This window comes from Humulus lupulus, chromosome 4, assembly GCF_963169125.1.
Source record: "Humulus lupulus chromosome 4, drHumLupu1.1, whole genome shotgun sequence".
Classification (NCBI taxonomy): Eukaryota; Viridiplantae; Streptophyta; class Magnoliopsida; order Rosales; family Cannabaceae; genus Humulus; species Humulus lupulus.
The window spans coordinates 250213050-250235474 of record NC_084796.1 but is presented as its reverse complement, the minus strand read 5'-3'; the positions used below and the strand labels follow the sequence as shown (position 1 = coordinate 250235474).

Sequence of the window (22425 nt, the reverse complement as noted above, 5' to 3'; positions counted from 1 at the left end):
CAACCCAACCTCTTCTCCTCTCTATCAGTGTTCTGATCAAAATTCTGACTCACTTCCATTATGTCTCTCTCTCTCAGTTATCAACTATATATATATATATATATTATATAATCATGCATGAGTGATTCCATTGGTTATAGAATATACACACAACCCTAGCTAATATTTATATATATATATATGTAATTATATCATAACCTAGTGTTTTTCAGTTAAAGTTAGTATATATACATACGTATGCATGGAAAGTAACACATTTGAACTTTATTGAAAATTTATAAGAGGCTCTAAATAGTTACAATATACACGGTCATAAAAAAAAATCGCGCTGAAAACTGTTTACGGGCCGAGAAATACTGAGAGTCTCACCAGGAAGGTTTAAAGTGAAGCCCTTATAAAATAATTGTCCTATATATAGGGTGTTTTTATGGTAGGAGCTAGAAAAAGAGACACACCGGTACATATCTTTTGTGTTCTCCTACTAAGAATAATTTTCAGCGCAATTTTTTTTATGACCGTGTACATTGTAGTTATTTAATACATCCTGCAAATTTTAAGAAAATTCCGAATAATTTATAGTATCGAAAACTAGGTTCAAATAAATTATTTTCTACGCGTATGAAAAAATTAGTTATGCTTGCAGCGACATGTTTGAACCTTGTTTTCAGCACTATAAATTATTCGGATTTTCTCGAAATTTTACAGAATATTCTAAATAACTAGAATAAACACAGTTATAAAAAAAATCGCACCGAAAACTATTCAGGGTAGGGTAGGGAAACACAAAAGTAGCCCCTACCAAAGAAAAATCATATATATATATACATGTTTATATTTTGGTTGGTCATGTATAGAAAGAAAGATAGGGTTATGGAGGAATTGAGGTGGAAAATGGAGAATATGAGTTTGAGCTGTGAAAATAAAGATAAGGAGGAGAAAGTAACTGTTGAGGAAGAAGATAATGAGATTCTCAAGAGAAGAATCTCAGACCATCCATTATACAGGCTTCTCCTTCAATCTCATCTCGATTGTTTGAAGGTTTTTTCTCTCATTATTTCTGTCTATAATTTTAAATATATATATATAAATAAATAGGAGATTTAATATATTATTAAGAATAATAATATTAAATGAAAATCTCCCTCTTATCTTATATGGCACCATATATAATATGTGTCTATATATATATATATACATGTGTTGGAAAATGAGTGCTTTTAACACTATTGTAAGAGATATTTTTTGAGATGTAATTTTTTGAATATAAGTATTTTTAAACTATGTAGGTATTAGATAAGTGTTTTTTAATATAATTCTTCATGAGTGTACTTCATAATTATATTGTTTTTTAAAGTTCAAAATTTTGAGGGAAAAGCTTCCTTTATTGTGGCTTATAGTTTAATTAATTATTGCTTATATTTTCTTTTATTTTTTATTATTTGATATTTATATATATATATATGTATATAAGGTTGGTGGAGATAATGGTCAATTTAAGATCAAGAACACTGAGAGAAGACACCATTTGAAACAGCAAGGAAACAATTGTCTAGAGCTAGATCAATTCATGGTAAAATATCTATCTTTTCACTCCTTTAATTGCATGACTTTAATAAAAATTATTAGTTAAGAGATGTTTGGTAAAATAATCTTCTTTTTATAATCATTTTGCATATAGTAGTTATGTTTTGATGATGATGTAAAATGATTTTCGCACCCTCGACACCATATTTGAAATTTTTGACATCATATTTAAAATTCTCGATACCCTGTAAAGAATTTCAGATACCCTATTTAGATTTTAGATCGATGAAAAATTATTTCGTAAGAAATTATAAATAAGAATATCATTTTGTAAAGTTACATATTAAGATGATCTATTTTCATCAATTACTTATTAAGTTAAGGTTTTCTAAATATCATGTTGGAAATTCTCCATAATCTTAAGACTATTTTATAAAAAAAATATTAAAATTTGAGAAATGAATTTTTAAAGTGAAAAACTTATTTGTGTAGTAAATCCAATCAATATCTCCAAAGTGCTTTTAAGCATTAAAATTGAAAAAGTACTTTTTAGAATAGATGCCAATCAAGCCCTATATATATGCATAGAATAAAATGTGGTCAAAATAATAGTGAAAAAAGCAATTAATGTACCATAAAAGATAGATATAAAATCTGCAATTCCTTATGCTTTATTTGTTATTAATGATCATATAGATATATATGATGAGATTGAGGATATATATATATTTATATGAAAAGGACTAGACTAAAGATTAGATTGTGCATAGAAGTTTGTTCATTACTGATTTCCAAGAATCTACATTTCTTTTTATTTTTTTTATTTTTATTTTATATTGTACAAAAATGGTACTATATTTTGCTATAGATTAGATTGTGTCCTTGGAAATAATATAAATTGAATATAATAACATTGTTTTCTTTTTTATTATGTGCAAATAAAATTTATTTGGTTGGAATTTTGTATTAGTATTATTAATAAACTTAATTAATGATCATTAAATAATTTCTTTTTTTAAAATCTAACACTGATGAATTCAGGTCCAACTTGGATAATTCCATGAGTTCTAAAACTCTAACTAATTCTCTAGTTGTTAAATAATTTTAACAAAATAATCAATTTTTTTAATAATATTTAAAAAAAAATCAATTGACTATGGTTTCCAAAAACAATTAGGAATATATAATATATAAGAAAATTTCAATTATGTCCTTAAAAAACTGAACCTCATATGTTCTATAATTTTTTGTAAATCGGTGCAAAATAGTTAAGTAACTACGATTTTGGCCCGAATATTTTTACCCTCAAGCTTTATTTACGGGGTTAGACTTAGAAAATACATGGATCTCTAATGAGCATCGATCTTTACGAGTTATATTCAAAAAGGTCTTAACTAAAGTTGAGTTCAAGAGACTATTAATTTTCAATCAATTTACAAAACACGAAGTATAAAATGATATTTTTCTAAACAAATGGTCTAAACAAGTATTTAGTAAAAACAAAAGTCTAAAATGGTATTTTTTTTATCCTTTGAATTTGATAATTAGAATTTTATTCTTGGATATTGTGTAAATTTGCAGGAAGCATATTGCATAGCACTTGGGAAGCTAAAAGAAGAATTTGAAGAACCTCAACAAAAATCTATGGCATTCATTAGCAGAATGCATTCTCAACTCATTCAACTTACAACTACCTCAACTCACCACTTCTCTACTGGTTAGTTTGTTTTTAGACCTAATTAATATAGCAATTTTATATTGTAATTCTAATTTCCAAATAGAGCATTTACATAAAATATTTTTATATAAGACATTGATAAAAAATGTTCACATATTTTCTTATGAATAATTGCTAGGCCAAGAAGTAAAAATAAGAGGATTTAACCATTTCTCTTGGTGCTCTTTTTCAAATTGGTATTGATGCTATTTATTTGGTGCATTTACAAGTGTCACTTTTATCAACATTTTAAACAAAATATGCTACTAAAAGTCTAGTATCTTGTAGTGCAATTTTTTTTCTAAATTACGAACTCGTTAGGGTTGTTCATAAATTTTTGTGATCCACCCAACCCGAATAATCCACTAAAACTAAACCGAATAAACTGACCAAAAAACGCAAACCAAAGAATCTGACAATAATTTAATCCGCCCAATCTGTATATTGGGCGTGTTGAAAATAAGTCACAACCCGCTCAATAAACTCAAACAATCGAATAACCCAATTAAGGCTTTTTTTTTTTTTTTTTTAAATATTTGTATATATTATAATTAGATACATAATATAATAATAAAAAAAACCCTACTATTCAGCCTCCCTCTCTCTTCTCTCACTAAGCGCACTCACGCAACCAATCGTGTATTACAACCACAATAACTGAGACTACTACCACTACTACTACTACAAATACTCCTAGTAGTTTATGATCATTTTCATGGAATCATGAGATGGTTGTATGATGTTTAGATGTTGGATTGTTTAGTATTTAAATTTTGGCCTAGTTGTGTTATGGTTGGACTATTTAGTATTTGAACTTTAGAATGATCGTGTTATGTTTAACGATTGGAATATTTTATATTTGAACTTTGGACTTTATGGTGATTGATTTTGATTGTATTTGCACTTTGGAGTTGAAATTTAGAATTTATACTATATTAATATTTTATTTTTATTCTAAGGATGAATGCTTGTTTAATACTTTAGTCTTTAATGTTTAAACAACTAATGTTTGTCTAGTTTCTTAAGTTTTTAACAATAATTTTAGAATAATGTTTTCAAGTTTGAAAGATGTATGCTGTATTTTTAGTTTATTAAATCTGATTATTTGAACACTTAAAAAAATCATTGAAAGTCGGTTTAGGTGGGTTAACCCAACAAAATTGAGCAAATTGTTGATTGGATTAATTTTTTTTCCCTTATTGGGGAAGGTTACATTTGGATCTTTGCAGCCCAATGTGGGTTGGTAAAAAATCCGACTAAATCAACCAATGTACAACCTTAGTACTCATCATCGATAACAAATTAAATTCTATAAACAAATTACTAGAAGAATACCCATTTATTTCTTTTAATAATTAAATAACTATTTTTTTTTCTTTAAACTATTATTACATGGGTCTAAAAATATTGATTGGAGGGAATAAAAATGGAAGAATAAGAATGGGGATGGGAAAATAAATAGGATTGAAATTGAATAAAAATTAATATAAATAGTTTTTTTTTTATAAAATGATTATTAATTTTTTTCAATCTTGCATTAGAATGGTCTTTTCTTCCATTTTAAAATGGAATAGTCATTCTACCAAAATAGTGGAAAAACCATTCAATTAGAATGATATTCCAATACTCTAAAATAATACAACCAAAGAAACGAATGGAATGAAAATTAATTAATTTTTATTCTATTATATTTCATTACCCCCAGCCAAACATCACATAGATTTTTTTGAGAGATAATGGAAAAGGAAAGCTCTTTGTGTGTGTGTGTGTGTGGTGTATGTTGCACAAACATTACCATAATTGTAAAAATGGTCTTTATCTTACACAGGTCTGGCCCTGGGCACAGGCGGGCCGCCAGGCCTATATCAAGAGCCCCTACATAATGAGGTCCCAAATATTTTGAAATACTAGTTTTTCACATACACAAAAGCCCCTCCAAAATTTAAAAAATATCATTTTATATATAATTTTTTTTAAAATAACATATTTTGTATAGGATCCCATACCACTCACGGCCGCCCTGATTTTATATTTCATTTTTTTTATGCATTATGAATGTGGCTTATCATATTTTGAGTGACTCTTATATTTTGAGTAATATTTTCCAACATTCATCCTTACCACCCTTTGGGGTTAATAGTTCAAAGAAGTATTTGTAATTTATTTATTTTTTATTATAAGGGTAACCTTGGATAAAAAATTAAACAAATAAAATCTTATAATGATTACCATTCAAATTTATAAATCTACACAAATCAAGCACCCCCACTCCTATCTACTTGTAAGATTTTACTCTTTTATTTGTCAAAATATGAAAAAGTAAGTACCACATATTTTGTTGTTGACCGACTTTGATTAACAAACATGAATTTTTTTTTTTTTACAAAGTGATGAAATTTAATTAATTCAATGACTTTAAGAGTCATTATATACTAATCCATGTTTTTTTTTCTTTCATCATTTTGAATTTAGGTGAAAGCCAAGAAGGAACAAAGAGTGAAAGGCCATGATTATAATGTAGATTTAAATCTCAATACAAATGGAGTTTGACACAAACAAATTAATATGTATACCATATAAATGAGTATTTATAACTATGATGGACCACTAAACTTGTAGAAATTTATCATTATATTTATATTAAGATTATGATAGTGTGTACTAAGAGTTGTTGTTAGTATTTGTCAAAAATTCTTCTTTTTCCTCATGTAGTCTGAAAGATTTTTGACATTTTGTTAATTGATTAATCTTAGATTTGGATTATGTTAATCCAAAATAAAACAATAATTTATTTTATTTCATTATATGGAATTTACTTATTGGGTACCCTGTGTTCTTGCAAAGTATCATTTTGGTACCATTTTATTTCAATAATGCTCATATGGTATTCTATTTTTTAAATCTTACATATTTAGTACCCTAAATTTATATTTGATAAATAAAATTTTATCAATATGACCAAATTGTCATTTGTTATATTTAATTAAGTAATTAAATTTAAATTTGGAACTCATAAAATTGAGAGCAGTTTGATTAATTGGCAAAATTTTATCAATTAAATTTGAGTTTAGAGTATCAAATATGTACGATTTCAATATACAGGGTTCCAAATATGTACTATTTCAATATATATGGTAACAAATGAGCATTATTGTAAAAACAAAGTATCAAAACGATACTTTACAAAAATACAAAGTATCAAATGATTACCTACCCTTCATGATTTTATGAAAACTTATGGAGTAATTGTACATTTATGCCAATAAAAGAATTATTCAACAATCTCATTAAGTCTAGTGATTAGAAAATAAATTGTCCAAAATGGAAACAAGTGTTACTATTTATAAAAATAAAAATAAAAAATCAAAGATACAACTTTCTTTTTCTTTTTCTTTTTATTTTCCTTTTCTACATTCATGCCAAATTTATATCATCACCTTAAAGTTGTTTCCAAAGATAGAATACCAATCAAAATTATTCTAGGTATGTTTTTATATTGATTTGTACTACTGTCTACTGAATCAACCGATAGGATAGTAAAGTAGTTAGTAATAATGTTTTATGTAAGTTAGTACTGAAGATAATGTTAGAATATTTTTTAATTTACTTGGTATATATAAAACAAATCAATTAGAATTAATTAATTTAATATATATCAAAGTCATAAAATATTTAATATTAAATGGTGACTTTCAGTAGCTCTATCTAAGTGACTGGTTTGGAAGCTGATGTACTCGTTCTAATTTTTGTTATTTTTCTTTTGTAGATTTAAAACTTAAAAATCGAGATTATCAATAGCAATGGCTGGAGATATATATTTTCGATCATCTAAATTTTATGTAACAATCTCTTTATCCCATATTAGAATTGTTAAGCATCTAGATTAATTTTAAATCTAACAGATAAAGGCATAAACATTGCATAACACTCGAACCATAAAACTAAAACTTGCTGAAAAAGTGCATTTAAAAATATGACTTTTTCTTCAGTCCAACTAATCAAAAAGATTTCGCAGCTTAAGTCCTTTATATCACAGATTGCCTTCTTTGTCTCTCATTCTTTTTTGTATATATGGAAGATTTCTCAATAGTTACTAACCATAGATGTGTACTAACAATTATGATGATGTGTCAGCATTGTGACTTGGTATAGCAAGTCACCAACAGGTAAATATTTTTTTTCTACATTAATTTCAAATTTAGTTATTATTTTTTGCTATAATTAATATTGTTTCCAACCAATAATAGACATTAGCTATATTTAGAAATTGACATGCATTTGAAAAATGAAAAGTTTACAATATTATATTTTCATAATAAATACACATTTTTCATCATATAAACCTTTCAAAAATTAAAAAAAAAATCAAAATTTAATATTAGAAATATTAATTAACAACTATAAATATAGATTTGATAGTAATCCAATGATTAATATTAAAGTAAATATCTTAGGTAGTAACTATTATTTCATTGAAACACTTTGTATCCCTAAGAGACTGGCACTGGTCTGCATTATTTATATAAAAAGATTATGAAATGCAAGAAGCATTATTATCTGAATATCCACATAATGGAGTTCCTTTGTCAAACTTGAAAATAATAATTTTGACTGAACATAAATTTTGACAAGGAAGAAGAAAACAATTTCAAGAAAAGCTTCCAATTGTTTTGTTACTCAGTTAGAGACCATGCTCTCAGTCTCAGTCACAAAGCCATCTCCAGTCCAATCCTTGTCAGATTGCAGCCCTTTCCGAATGGCTTTCCTCTGCTTGATAGCCTCTTGCTGCCGAGTTACCAAGTCGGTGTGAGTGGTAAAATATGGAAGTGAAGCCCTGGAAAGTTGGCAAAACAGATTAACAGACAAGATTATTATGCAAAATGTTCTTAGTTGCATTGCAATGATACCTGAAAATTTTGAGAAAATACTATTCTGAGAAACTATGTGTTTACCCTCGAAAATCTTCGATCGACGAGAAATTGTGCTTTCTCATAAAATCCTTCAGCTCATCACAGAGTTTCTTCACAAGGCCATATCCATGCATCATAACTCCAGTACAGACCTACAACCAAGATTCAATGAAGAAATAATTCAAAGACTCAAAAGTTATCAAAAGATGGTATCAATAATCCATGCATCATAACCCCAGTACAGACCTACAACCAAGATTCAATGAAGAAATAATTCAAAGACTCAAAAGTTATAAAAAGATAGGTTTATACCTTTTTGAATCATGTGTTTTTTCCCATTTGGACCCTGTGTTTTGACAAATTACTTTTTGGACTCTATGTTTTGTAAAATGGCTAAAATAGAACCCTAAAACCGATTTTGGTCAATGTTTTCTCAACTAAAATTACAAATAATTTACCAAACTAACAATTCAGAACAAAAATAAAATCATTCTGCTTAAAAACTGTGATGTTATATTCAATTTTTTCTTCATCAAAATTGAATTTAGTGTTCTATTTTAACTATTTTACAAAACAGAGGGTCAAAAAAATAATTTGTCAAAACAAAGGGTTCAAACAGGTAATGAGACAAAACTCAGGGTCCAAAAAGGTATAAACCATAAAGCATGCTTCCAGGATGGTGAAAGACAGTTTCAAGTGACATCTCAAGAACAAAATTATACTTTCAATAGAGATTTCCAGTTATCTCCACTAGTCTTAGTGGTCAATCAAATGTATAAAACAAAATCACTTGTTCAAGCCAAATTAGCAAGTGTAAGAAGTAAGATTATTCCTCCTACCTGGACAGAATTTGCTCCAAGAAGAATAAACTCAGCAGCATCACCACCTGTCTCAACGCCCCCAATACCCGAAAGAGAGTAATCTTTGTCACCAAATTCTGCCTTCATCATCTTTGCAATGTTCATCACTTTTGCAAGCGCAATAGGGTGTACTGCTTTGGAAGAATATCCCCCAGGAGTCGAGTACCTGACAAAAAATTAAGCATATAAACTTTCCTGTGATACCAAGTAAGGAAACTTAATGTAATCGTGTGCATATAGAGAAGTTTTGGATTCAAACCCCTCAACACAAGGCTCAGGACGTAAGCTATCGAGATTGATTCCCATTACACTCATGATCGTGTTGATTGCTGCTACGCCTTCACATCCAGAGCGCAGAGAAATTCTAGCCGGCTGCAGAAAATAGGATAATTGATATTCAAAGAAAAATCTTACACGAATCCAATAGTTGCAGGATATATAAATCATAAACTACTTTCTAACTAACAAGCAACTCAAGAATTAAAAAATAAGAGTACGATTAGAGAGAGTCGGTAAAAAAGAAAAAACTAAACGCCTATAGTGTATATTTAGATTTCTTTTATTTGTTTTGAATAAGAACGAGATGAAAATAATAACAAAGATTTTTCTTCCACCATATCCAGATGTTCTTCAAACTGAAAATAGCTCTACACACTTATACTGACAAATAATTGATCCCCACATACTTGGAATGATTGACCCCTAAAATTTTTGAAATAGATTATTGGCATTTTGAGTAGCTAGTTTTGCCTCAAGAGAGAAGGTTAACTTGGCCTTGAATGCAGTCAGAAACAGTACAGAGTTACTACTTTATTGTACAGGAACAGGAAGTTGCCATAGCAAAGAAAAGCCCACCACAAATCTGAACTCTCAATTCAAACTATGATGCTTGGATAACTAGAACATATGAGAAAAGATGTACAGCACCATTTTTAAATTCCATTACAAATGCTTGTATCAATCTTAATGAAGCAAGAACAAAGGCCACTATTGAATTGCAATGACACAGAACAAGCTATAAGGACCACATTATCTGTTTTACACTACATTGAATTCAAGATTAGCTAAACATAAACTTTCTAGGACAATGGATAACTTAAAAAAAGGACAAAAGTTTACCTCTGTAATATCTGTGATGTTAGGAGTCATCTTGGCCCAAACAGGAATTGTAGCTTTTGCATTGATCCATCCACAAATCTCTTCCAATAGTGCACAATCTTGACCAACTGCAGCCCCCATTTTGCGCTCCGGCATACCATGAGGGCACGAAAAATTGATTTCGAAGGCATCCTAAAGTCATATCAGAATGTTAGATAGAAAACTCTCCTTTGTAAAGAACATAGTAAAAGTTAGGTAATTCTCTAGCTTACAACTCCTGTTTGTTCCACTCGATCGATGAGTTCCTCCCACGCAGCTTTATTATATTCCTCCATAATTGAAGCAATCAGAATCCTATCTGGGTATTCCTCCTTTAGCTGCTTCATTTCCTTCAACATTGTTTCCAGCGGTCGATCACTAATCAGTTCAATGTTCTGCCACCCAATAATTTGTCCCTTGGCAGAGCCATTCGCACCAGCTCGTAATCGAGCATAGCGAGGAGTGACATTTATAACTTTAGCTGCATCTAATGACACCTATCAAAATCAAATAATGAACTGTGAGCATCAAAACAAAGAACAAAAACTTTGCTCTACTATGCATCACTTCAGCATAGTAAAAGATATTCCATGTTATTATTTGTGATGACAACTTTATCATTACTATACAAACCATATAAGATCTTATTTCTAATCTAGAAGATTATCACAATGTGTCAATCATAGATTGTTTACAAGCTGAAATTACCAGAAGAAATTAAAAAACTGAAATTCATGTAAATGAAGAAAGGAAAGGGAAAATCATAATGATTTACCATACCATTGATGATGAATCATTGCAAGCTTTCTAGTCCACAAAATGATTCACCATGGACTTGAGACTGAGTTCTAACTTTGTGGTTAAAACAATAATAGCACAACACAATAGGGACCCAAAATCAGACTAATTGGGGCCTCCGTTCAATAATTAAAATCTAATAGTCACTTTCCAAGAATGTTCAATTTCTCTCTCTTTATCTAGATTTTCATAGCAGCCAAACAAGGTTATAATCAACCATCAAACAGAAGAGAAAACTCACAGTCTTAGCAATCACAGCCCCCCATCCTTCGTCAAAGGCCCTCTTCATGACGGTGTAGTTAGTCCCGGGTGGACCCGACCCGATAACAAACGGATTAGGCATATGCAACCCATTTACAGTCACACTAAGATCAGGCTCCTTCTGGGTCTCAGAAGCAAGAACCCTGAACCCAACTCTTCCAGAACATGGCAAACCAGTTCTGGGACGAGCTCTGGCAAAATCCGCAACTGGGTTTTTGAATTTGATGTTAGTGAAGCTGAGAGACGCCATGGATCAACAGTTCGAGTCCTCTGCAAATGATGAGACTAAGAGGAAGAAGAAGAAGAAGACAATAATTGAATCTTACGTTAAAATATTAAAAGGGATCGAAGGAGAACGTGGATTCAGAGGAATCGTTTGCGTTTGGATTGATTTGGCAGCTGGAAATGTCGTTGGATTATTTTATAAAAGTTTAAGAGATTGCATGTTACATAGACATTTCTAGCCGCAACAAAAATGTTAACTTCAAAGAGTTTTTGTTTGACAAACGTTTTAACAGTATTCATCACATCATCATCGTCATCATCATCATCATCTCGTTTTTTGTTAAGAAAACTAGTGAGTTTTTGACTTTGGGAATTGAGTCATTTTACACTTACGTTTATATATGTTAGTATGTGATAGTGAATATTAAACTCAAACTCTTTATCATAAACACAATTATTTGTAACTTTAATATGTTTAAGGTATTAAAATATTAATTGTGGTCTAGCGAGTAGGCTCATACGTACACTACACAATCATCATGTTATAATAAAAATTAAAAATTAAGTATTATGTTTTTTAAGGGAAATTTGAGTATTGATGGATTATAAGTGGTCCTAAATAAAAAATGTATCGGGCCATTTACATATTACTATTTTATGTTAGTATTCTCGTTGATTCTAAAAATGTTCTTAACATAAATTCTCTTTCTCTCTTTTTTTGATATTGTATTCTCTTTCTCTTTCTCTCTTTCACGATTTTCTCTAAGGTCCAAACTCAAAAAAAAAAAAAAAAAAAAGGCAGTCACTATTTATTCTCGCATTCTATGATAAGTTTGGAGCACATCTTGTTTTGAAGTTATTTTCTGGGCAAGTGTTGAACCAATCAAGACAAGCAACTTTCACTTTGGAGATCAGATCTAGGAGAGAAAAGTTTATGGGTAAGTATATTTTCGTTACATGTAGTGAGGAAAGTTGTTTATTTACATTGCTTGAACTATTTCGAACAGATATGTGTATACATTCGTGTTTTATTTTACATTTTCATGGTTAGATTGGATCTACATTTCTCTGGGTTTCTAATCTGCCTCGAAGATTTTCGATGCAACTCGACATGCCTCGATGGGTTTAGGGTGTAACGTCCCTAAGGTAGGGTACGTCTGCCACATACTCGTAATTCTAGGGTTTACGAGTATGTAAGGCACTTGACCAAAAGAATTAAATAAAATGATACGAAGAAATACAGAAAAATTTAAAACTTTTATATAAACTTATTAGAAGAAATTATTACACGTATGAATACTTTAAATTTAAGGCAGCCATATGAAAACTCTAAACCATTATTGCATTGCTACTGAGTCCGTGCTCCACAAGTTGCTCAACAGCTAAAGCCACACCTGGAAAAATGTTGGAAAATAACATAATGAGCTAACGCTCAGTAAGCAAATCTCATGCATACACATACACATGAATGTCGTGAGTTTGTAGTGCACATATACTAATATGCTGACTTATATACTTATGCATTTCATTTATTGCTCATGCACTTTCAAACTTTACTTTTATGCTCTTTCTTTTAGTTTCACATTTTTATGGGCCCAATATCACTTGTGCACACTGTTTGATTCAGCCAATGCCTGCAGGGCTTGTTACACATATCATATAGAGTCCCATGGGTTCTCCTCCGGCTAGCCATCATCTCAGCTAGGCTCATCATAACACTCATTTCATCGTTGCCATAGCTGCCATACTTATTACACATATGGAGGAGAAAGACGGGAACATGGCAAACATATCTGAACGGTCAACTCTGACCTAGCCCACACTAGTGGACGGCCACTATAAGCCTTAATAGACCTCCGTCTTCTTTACTGAACTTACTTGATTGCTTCATCGAAACAGTGGTACCCTTTTTAACATCTTATTATCACTTTGCTTAAGCCTTGTGTCATTAAAATGTTTAACTTTACATAAAACTTTTCAAGACATTTCATAACTTTTCTCATATTCATATGCATGGTCTTATATCACATAATAATGTATCACATAACTGTACATGCCATGCATACATGCTGATGCTGAAATGCCAATGTTCATGTTCATGATTCATGTTGATGGTATTCAATCAAGGCATTGTATCACATCTCATATAACTCAAAACATCTTTAGTCATAATACATGAAGCTTTGGGTTGGTGGCGTTGTTATACCTTAACGTAGAGCTATGGCTCAGGTCTAAGGTTTCCAGCCTAAAAACTTAAACGCTTCATATATCATAACATATAACAAATCATGAACATAGAGTAATCCACATATCCATCAACATAAGAACACATACTTGCACATAATTCATATCATTCTTAACCAAGTAAGACATCTTTCACATATCACAGAATTCATCAATTACATATCACACAACACCCTTATGGTGTTCATATAACCATTCTTCACATACTTATCATATGCATCATCATCATACCATACTTAACTCATCAAATGTACACAATCAATGTAGTCATGCATCTTACACTTAAGCACAAAATGTGAGATTTACTTACCTTAGGTCCTTAGCTTATTTTAAAATTCCTCACCAAGAGTCAATCAATCAAATCCATACAAATCCTATTCAAGGTACATCATTTATTAAATTCTATCAAAATCATAAATATACACTATTGATAGTGTATATTAATAATACCAGAAACTATATAAATGATAATAATAAATTATTATCAACGTAATGCAAATAACTCTTCATATAAAACCATGCTTTAAACCTTGCTCATAAGATAATGTACCCTTATGATAATAATAATAATAATAATCCCAACAAAAGTAATAATTATCGTCTATAATTAAACTTATTTCGATATTAATAACAAAATACTTCAATAGCAATACGTATATGGATGTATATATTCAAATAGTCATTTTATAAAAGAAATCATATTTTTAACATAAAGTTGTAATAATCAATATAATGATAATAATATAAATATAAATATTTATATTATTATTAATTAGTCATAATATCAATTCCAGTGATATAATAAATATACTTTCTCCAAACTTCACTGGTCTTACAAATATCAATAACTGTAGGAAACTAATATTTGATATTATTTTAATATTCAAATATTAATATACAATAATAATGGTTAGATAATAGGTTTACTATAAATCATACTTTTCATATATATATATATGAATCTGTATTCTTGATTTACTTAACAAAATAATAACAATAATAATTAAAATTACTTAATCATAATAATTTCCATATTAATATAAAATCAATTAAATATGTATTTTTATACTTTATTTAATATCTAATATTTTCTAGAAAATTAGACAGCACAACGGCTATAAAGTGGACAATTCCAAAATCAAAACCTGTATCAAAAATATATACAATCCCAGACAGCCAGTAAATTACAGAAAATATTCCATATATCAATAATATATAATTATATACTATAAATACACATAATAACAATTACTCTAATCAATCACAATTAAATCACAATATATAGGTTAAAGAAATTATACCAAAATGATCGGGTTCCACAATAAGTCAAACGATGATTTTCTGAGACTCAAAACGTACTTCGGAACCTCGAACACTAAGTTTCGACCGTCGATCTACGGTGGATCGCGGTGGCTCGTGGTGGGCCCACCACCCAACTATGGTAGATGTAGGAACAAGTTATTGGGTTTTGAAGCCCACAACACGAGGAGCACGATGGTGGTGACGGATCGGCAAACGGATGCCCGAGGTGGCCGAATCGCAACTTTGAAGTCGCGGGGTGGCCGAACTTAAATCGAGTGGTTGAGGCGTTTAATCGGCGAGTGAGCTCTAGATTCCCGCGGAGGTCGATAGTTCGGAGGCCTCTGAATCCAACGGTCCGGTGCGTGGCTAAAAATGGTGGCCGGAAAGTACTCCTGCGTCGTCGGCAACAGTAATACGCAGAGGAGAGAGAGAGAGAGAGAGAGAGAGAGAGAGAGGTTTTCTGAGGAGAGAGAGAGAGACTCGGGTAAAAAAGAAAGGCTGAAGCCTTTTCTTTTCTTTTTTTTTTTTTTTAAATTATCTTTAAAATTACACTTGGACCCAAAATATTAAAATTCTTTTCAAATAAGCCCTTTAGCAAAACTTTCTTAATTTTATAAAAATCCCCAATTAAAATTATATGACATTTGGGTCCAATACTTGACTACTCAAGTTTCTCTCTCTTTAATCTCATTAAAAACATAAAATCATATTTTAAACACTGTTTTTCCATTACTATTTCTTAAATTTGTAAACTTGTACATTTTATGTATTAAAACTCTGATTTATTATAAATAAATGTATTATGAAAATGTTGGATATTACATAGGGAATAGGAGCCTCGATGCATTTCCATGGACCTCGACTTGCCTTGATATATTTTAGGGAATAGGAACCTCGACATGGCTCGATATACCTCGATGGGCCTCGATAGGTATTTATGCATTTACTTAGATAGGCCACCTCGACAGGATTCGATATGCCTTGATAGTCCTCGATAGGTCTTTCTGCCTTCACAAAGGTAGTCCACCTCGATAGATTTCGATAGATGCACCTCGACGTACCTCGATTAAGCTTGATAGAACTCGATTTTTTGTTGTTTTTTTTTATAATATTAACTTTTGACTGGTTTTTATTTTCAATACAAATTCGATTGTTTCCATATTTGTTGCATACAATGATGTTTGGGAACTGGAAGATAGAGATTGGATTTTCATGGATGCTGAAAATCAATTGCTACATTTGGAGAAGGGTGTGAAGTACGTGTAACTTCTTGATATTTGTACGAGGAGCTTGAAGTGGATAAATATGTGTACGACTTGAAACTTGAGGTCTCGTTTATACACATGCCTCTCACAACATGTGTGAACCAAAAAGTGGCACATTTTAAAATTTATCAATTTGCAAGTGCACGAATCTTTAATTGAGTATAGAGATTGGTAAGCACGATGTCGAACCCAAATAAATTGTGTAAAATTCAAGAAAACCCAATTTAATCTAAATTGTTTTAATTATATCTTAGTTTCAATAATGATGAGATTTTTGGTAACAAAATGAATTTAAGATATGGAAATAACTAACTGAAAGATTATTTCAATCGTTTGAGTAACAATTATAAAGATTTCAGATTCCACCTAAGTATAAATAATAAGATTTATTGATATATTGATTCTCATAATTAATTAGAAATCAATCTAACTGTTTTTCTAAAATAGATTTTCCTTGGCTTCAAAATTATAGCTTCTAAGTATTAAATGTGAGACAAATTAATGAAACTACAAATAATCAAAAAAATATTATTTTTAGCAAAATATAAAACCAAGCTTTAATAATTTCTAACTATAAAAAATACTTGATATTAAAGATGAAAAAAATTATTGAGAGAAGCGAAAATTATTAACATTGTATTGTACTATTGAGAATCAATATAAAAATAAATACTCAATTAAGTATACTAGGTTTTGTCGTCCATCTTAATAAAAAGAGAACTTAGAATCCCATAACAAAATAAGTAAATAAAAACAATGTCTCTCGGTGCGTACAACGTTTTCTCTATTTCAAACGGTATCGTTTTTTCTAAAAGCCTAAGCACATATTTATAGTAAGGTAAAATGACTAAAAGTGAAATAAAACTTACTACGAATTGCATAGGGTAATTTTGTAATTTAAAAATATTAAATTCAGAGTGGACACGTGGTAGCTTGTCATTGGCTGAAGTGGGCTGCAACTTTACACATGGCGCAAGTTCATTGGCTGAAAATGGACAGCTATGGAACACATGGCGACAAGAGAGAAGAAGGCAAAAAATGCTTTTGGCAACTGCTTTGGGCGGTGGAGACGAAGATCACTTGCGGAGGGGGAGCTTGGGCCAAACAATTGGCTGGTGGCAGGTGCATGCTGTTGGGAAAACTTATATAGGATCTTAATTATTTCCATATAAATCTTATATTAAACAAATTAATATAAAACAACCTAGAACATGTTTCTATAATTGAATTTAAACATAGATAATGATCAGAACACTTACATTATACGCAACAGAATGTCTAAGTCATTCCTTAAGTTTCTCTAACCCTTGTATCCTTTCTGTCGCAGGGTATCACCGAGAAACTGAATTGATCTTCAAATTTCTTACAATCTTCCAAAGTATTCTTAGAATCACCTAGACTAGAGTAGGCAATTCTCAACACATGAGATAGATATAAAGAGAATAAAAATAAAAGTGAATATTGAGGCTTAGAAAATGACTTATGATGTAGAGAGAATCTAAAACCTAGAAAATCAAGAATAAATCTTTCGTTATTCTCAAACAAATTATTTCAACTCTCACTTAACAATCATTTTATATGCTCAAATTAGGTCATTTATTTTAATTAAAAAATTAATAAAATAATAGATAATATCAACCATTAAATTAAAATTCTCATAGGCTTTAGACCCGTGAAATTTCTTATTTAATTATAAGCTCAAAGACTTAAAATCAAGGCATGTATTATTTTCTATTGATTTAATTATTTAAATCATTTATCAAATTAATTATTTATAATTTGAACATTGATTTAAACTTATTTATTAATTTAGACACCAATTTATCTTAATTAATAAATATGCCATAAAATTTATTTTTTTCTCTAAATTGTATAACTCTGTGAAACTATCCAAAACTGACCTGGTCAACTTTGATAATTCTAATTGATAATTAAATCAATTAATTGAGCCTATCTAGATGATTTTATCTAAGGTACAGTAGGGACCATCTGTAACGCCCTGCTAATTAGGGTCCATTACCAGGTGTGTTTTGAAACCAGTGCTGGACTTATCAAAAAGTCATTTGGATAAAACACGTGATTAACCACTAAAGTTTGGGTACTAAAAACTTTTGATCATATCATAAACATTTCCACTAAGTTAAAGATAAGTTCTTTACATGGGATCCCAAGAAAACATTAGTTTAAAAGTCTATTACAAAACTCAGATTACACATTAAGCCGTCCTAAGCGGCAAAAGCTGGGATTAACCCTAGTTCCTCTATGCATCTCAGCCGTGGTGGTCGAGCGGACTGCATATGTACATATCACTGCTAATGCCCTCCGACTCATGGCTGGTTGAGCTTCTCTTTACCTTTACCTGCACCACAAAGCACCTGCGAGCCAGAAGACTCAGCAAGAAATCTTAATTAACAGTTCCGTAAATAAAACAACCATCAAGCAGTAATAACTGACTCCAATGCAACCACTAAACTCAATTGGAGACCATAGAGTCACACAAGTGCTTGCTGCACTTCCTTTCAAGTTGTGGGCATCCAAGCCAGTCAAGTGCGTGTTGCACTCCCAGTGTGGCCCAACCATGGTGGCCTGCACTCCACGTGCATTACGCCAATCTTAGCTTATAAACTAAGTCCCTTATACCCTTGACTTATAAGTCAAGCCACCACGTGCCTCCAACTTATAAGTTGAAGCTTTGAGATTCTTAACTAATAAGAATCTCCTAAAACTCATCAAATTCTCAACTAATAAGTTGATCTCCATTTAACACCCTAGTGATACCCTAGTTTATAAACTAAGCCTCACACTCATACAGACAGTCTCATGTTCCACATAGCACACTTAACAAATAATCACACAATGCATTATAATACATCCACTCAACTGTTATAAGCATAATCATAATGATGCACGTTACAACATACCTAATTAGACATTCACAACATAATTATAATCATGTTCATCACCTTAGCTAAGCTCTAACATGCATTCACATAACAGGTGCAGTTTTCTTACCTTCGGTCTGTAAGCGGGTTACTAGCGACAACCTCCGAGCACGATCCCCGATTCAAGCCCTTAGCGGAAACCTCAATTATAAGACTCCAGTAGCAATAACTCCTAACAATCCCTTGATTTCAAGCCTTCCCTCCAAGCAAGATCCTTCAAGACAATCAAAATCACCAAAGCCCCAAGAGAAAAAGTGCAAAACGAGAGAGAGAAGAAAGAGCTGCTGCCTTCTTTTTTTTTTTCCTTGAAGTTTCCTAGACTTTCTGATAATTACCCAGCCATCTATATCCAAAACTGTATGGCTTTGACTAAATTACCCCTTAACCTAAACTTGTACCTCAAATATTCATAAGGACAATTTTGTCATTTTCTTTAAATCCCGTTATCCACGATTTGCATCCTATAATTCCCACTACTTCCATTATCCTCACACAATTACCAATAATTTCCCATTACCCACTAATTTCCGGTAATGTACTAAATTACTATAATTCACCCCAAACCGGGTATTTAGACCCTGCTGTGACTTTTTCGCTAACTTGCTCATCGGAACCGCCTCTGGTCGAGTAACCCAAATATATCCAGATAATAATGTGGTTTCAATCACACAAACACACATTCGCATTTGTATCCCAACCGGGTCAAATTACTAATATGCCCTTCTTATAAGAAACGACCCACACACACATATTCAATATCCCTAAAATACAAGCAAGATTATATTATAATATAATCCACATAATAATTCAATTATTGCCTCCCGACCCCTTAATCCAGGCACTAAGCCATATTAGGAAAATCGGGATGTTACAACTATCCCCTCCTTATAGGAATTTCGTCCTCGAAATTTTACCTGAACAGCTCGAGATACTGATCCCGCATAGTTGACTCCAACTCCCAAGTCGCCTCCTCGACCTTGCTGTTCCTCCATAATACCTTCACCAAAGGTATAACTTTATTCCTCAGGACCTTGTCCTTCTTGTCTAATATCTGGACTGGCTGCTCCTCGAAGGACAAATCTGACTGCAGCTCCAGATCATCATAACTCAACACATGAGTCTCATCAGAAACATACTTCCGTAGCATCGAGATGTGAAACACGTTGTGCACAGCTGACAACGCCGGAGGTAATGCCAACCTATAGGCCACCTGACCGATCCTTTCCAGGATCTCAAATGGCCCTACAAACCTAGGGCTCAACTTGTCCTTCTTACCAAATCTTCTTACCCCTTTAAACGGTGAGACTCTAAGGAAGACATAGTCTCCCACCTGGAACTCCACGTTCCTACGCTTTGGATTCGCATAACTTCTCTGTCTACTTTGTGATGCGTAAATAACTTTTCTCATTGGATCTTCCTCTTCAGGAGTTTGGGGAGATTGCTTCTTTTAAAGATGAATTCCATGGCGGGATGGTAGACATCCTTTCTTGGAATTTGTCATTGAGAAATGTTCAAGCACTTTATCAATGTAAGTTGCTTGCGATAGAGCTAAGAGTTTGTTCTTTCTATCCCGAATGATCTGGATACCTAGAACATAACTTGCTTCACCCAAATCCTTCATCTGGAATAGAGTGTTCAACCAATTCTTCACATATTATAATTTCTTAACATTGTTTCCAATGAGTACGATATCATCTACATAAAGAACCAAGAATACCACTATTTGATTTGCCTTCACTTGGTAAACACAAGGCTCATCAATATTTTGTTCAAAACATAGGTTTTGATTATTTCATTAAACTTAAGGTTCCAAGAACGAGAAGCTTACTTAACTCCATAAATGGACCTATTGAACTTGCAAACTTTTCCTTCTTGACCAGATACTTTAAATCCTTCTGGATGATCCATATAAATCACTTCGTCAAGCTTTCCATTAAGAAAAGTTGTCTTGACGTCCATTTGCCAGATCTCATAGTCGAGAGCGGCTGCTATGGATAGAAGGATGCAAATGGATTTAAGCATGACTACCGGACTAAAAGTTTCCTCATAGTCCACGCCTTCTCTTTGGGTATAACCCTTTGCCACTAATCGAGCTTTATAAGTCTCGATATTTCCATCCACACCTCGTTTCTTCTTGTAGATCCACTTGCACCCAATGGCCCTAAAGTCACTAGGTGTTTCTACAAGATCTCAGACGGAATTTGAGTACATGGACTCCATTTCCTGTTTCATGGCTTCGAGCCATAGTTCCTTTTCAGGGCTATCCATTGCCTGTTTGAAAGACAGCGGATCATCATCACTAGTGTCACCAACAACCATATTGGTTTCACCATCCAAACCATAGCGAACTAGGTTCCTAGAAACCCTCCCACCACGACGAGGCTCTGTGACTATTTGCTCAGGAACAATGGTATTTTCTTCATTTAAATCGACTTGTGTCGGTTGGACATGAAGAGTGGGAATTTCATCTTCAATTTGTGTTGATGACGATGGAACATTGGTTGGAGTCAATTCTTCAATCATCTCCTCTAAAACTACTTTGTTGCGCAGTTTGAAGTTTTGGACATAGTCCTTTTCCAGAAAAGTGACATTTGTAGAAGTAAACACTTTCTTTTTTGAATGACTATAGAAAAGTCCACCTCGAGTGCCTTTAGGATAGTCAACAAACATGCAAAATTTGGTTTGCAGTTTTAGCTTTCCTTCATTTTTCCTCAGGCCGTGGGCGGGACACCCCCAGATTCTAAAATGACGTAAACTAGGTTTACAACCATTCCAACGTTCTAAGGGTGTTTCGGGGATTGATTTGGACGGTACAACATTTAGAATGTCGTTCACAGTTTCAATTGCATGTCCCCAGAATGAAGTTGGCAAAGTTGAGTAACTAAGCATGCATCTAACCATTTCCAATAAAGTTCTGTTCCGGCGTTTCACTACACCATTTTGTTGCGGAGTACCCCGGGCAGTAATATCCCAAGTTCAGTTAAATAATCTTGGAACTGCATATCCAAATATTCTTCACCCCTATCAGATCGCAAGATCTTTAACGTTTTTCCTAATTTGTTCAAAGCCATAGCTAGGAATTCCTCAAACTTAAAAAATGTTTATGATTTCCTAGGAATCTGGTTCCCACTCTTTTTACCATATTTCCTCCCAATATTTGGTATGTCCTCAAAAGCCCAATACTGAAGTGCGGGGGCGTAACTATAGAAACTATACTTTGACTCTTTTTGTTGTTTTCCT

At 31.9% G+C, this 22425-nt stretch overlaps 2 protein-coding genes across 3 annotated transcripts; one reads left to right on the top strand and one right to left on the bottom strand.

The window, feature by feature from the left end:
* Positions 1-873: 873 nt before the first annotated feature.
* On the top strand, positions 874-5939 carry LOC133829549 (homeobox protein knotted-1-like 1). The gene is made up of 4 exons (XM_062259252.1): positions 874-1038; positions 1472-1570; positions 3106-3241; positions 5714-5939. The coding sequence occupies exons 1-4, from the start codon at positions 892-894 to the stop codon at positions 5749-5751; spliced, it is 420 nt and encodes a 139-aa protein (XP_062115236.1). The 5' UTR covers positions 874-891; the 3' UTR covers positions 5752-5939.
* Positions 5940-7722: 1783 nt separating this feature from the next.
* LOC133831718 (dihydropyrimidine dehydrogenase (NADP(+)), chloroplastic) lies at positions 7723-11858 on the bottom strand. 2 transcript variants are annotated; one of them, XM_062262117.1, is made up of 7 exons: positions 11188-11858; positions 10382-10645; positions 10131-10301; positions 9271-9383; positions 8991-9177; positions 8194-8303; positions 7723-8075 (listed from the first exon to the last, which is right to left on the bottom strand). In XM_062262117.1, exons 1-7 carry the CDS (start codon positions 11455-11457, stop codon positions 7919-7921), a joined length of 1272 nt encoding a protein of 423 aa, XP_062118101.1. In that variant the 5' UTR covers positions 11458-11858; the 3' UTR covers positions 7723-7918. The 2 variants fall into 2 exon arrangements, with proteins under 2 accessions (XP_062118101.1, XP_062118102.1); XM_062262118.1 differs by lacking the exons at positions 7723-8075; positions 8194-8303 and adding an exon at positions 8310-8397.
* Positions 11859-22425: the final 10567 nt, after the last annotated feature.

Excerpts from the sequence above, each read along its gene's own strand:
- LOC133829549 (XM_062259252.1), top strand. The coding sequence starts at position 892 with ATGGAGAATATGAGTTTGAGCTGTGAAAATAAAGATAAGGAGGAGAAA. Across the intron at positions 1,039-1,471 it reads CTCATCTCGATTGTTTGAAG|GTTGGTGGAGATAATGGTCA; the intron begins GTTTTTTCTCTC and ends TATGTATATAAG. Across the intron at positions 3,242-5,713 it reads AACTCACCACTTCTCTACTG|GTGAAAGCCAAGAAGGAACA; the intron begins GTTAGTTTGTTT and ends TTTTGAATTTAG.
- LOC133831718 (XM_062262117.1), bottom strand. The coding sequence starts at position 11,457 with ATGGCGTCTCTCAGCTTCACTAACATCAAATTCAAAAACCCAGTTGCG. Across the intron at positions 10,646-11,187 it reads GGGCTGTGATTGCTAAGACT|GTGTCATTAGATGCAGCTAA; the intron begins GTGAGTTTTCTC and ends TGATTTTGATAG. Across the intron at positions 10,302-10,381 it reads GAGTGGAACAAACAGGAGTT|GATGCCTTCGAAATCAATTT; the intron begins GTAAGCTAGAGA and ends ATATGACTTTAG.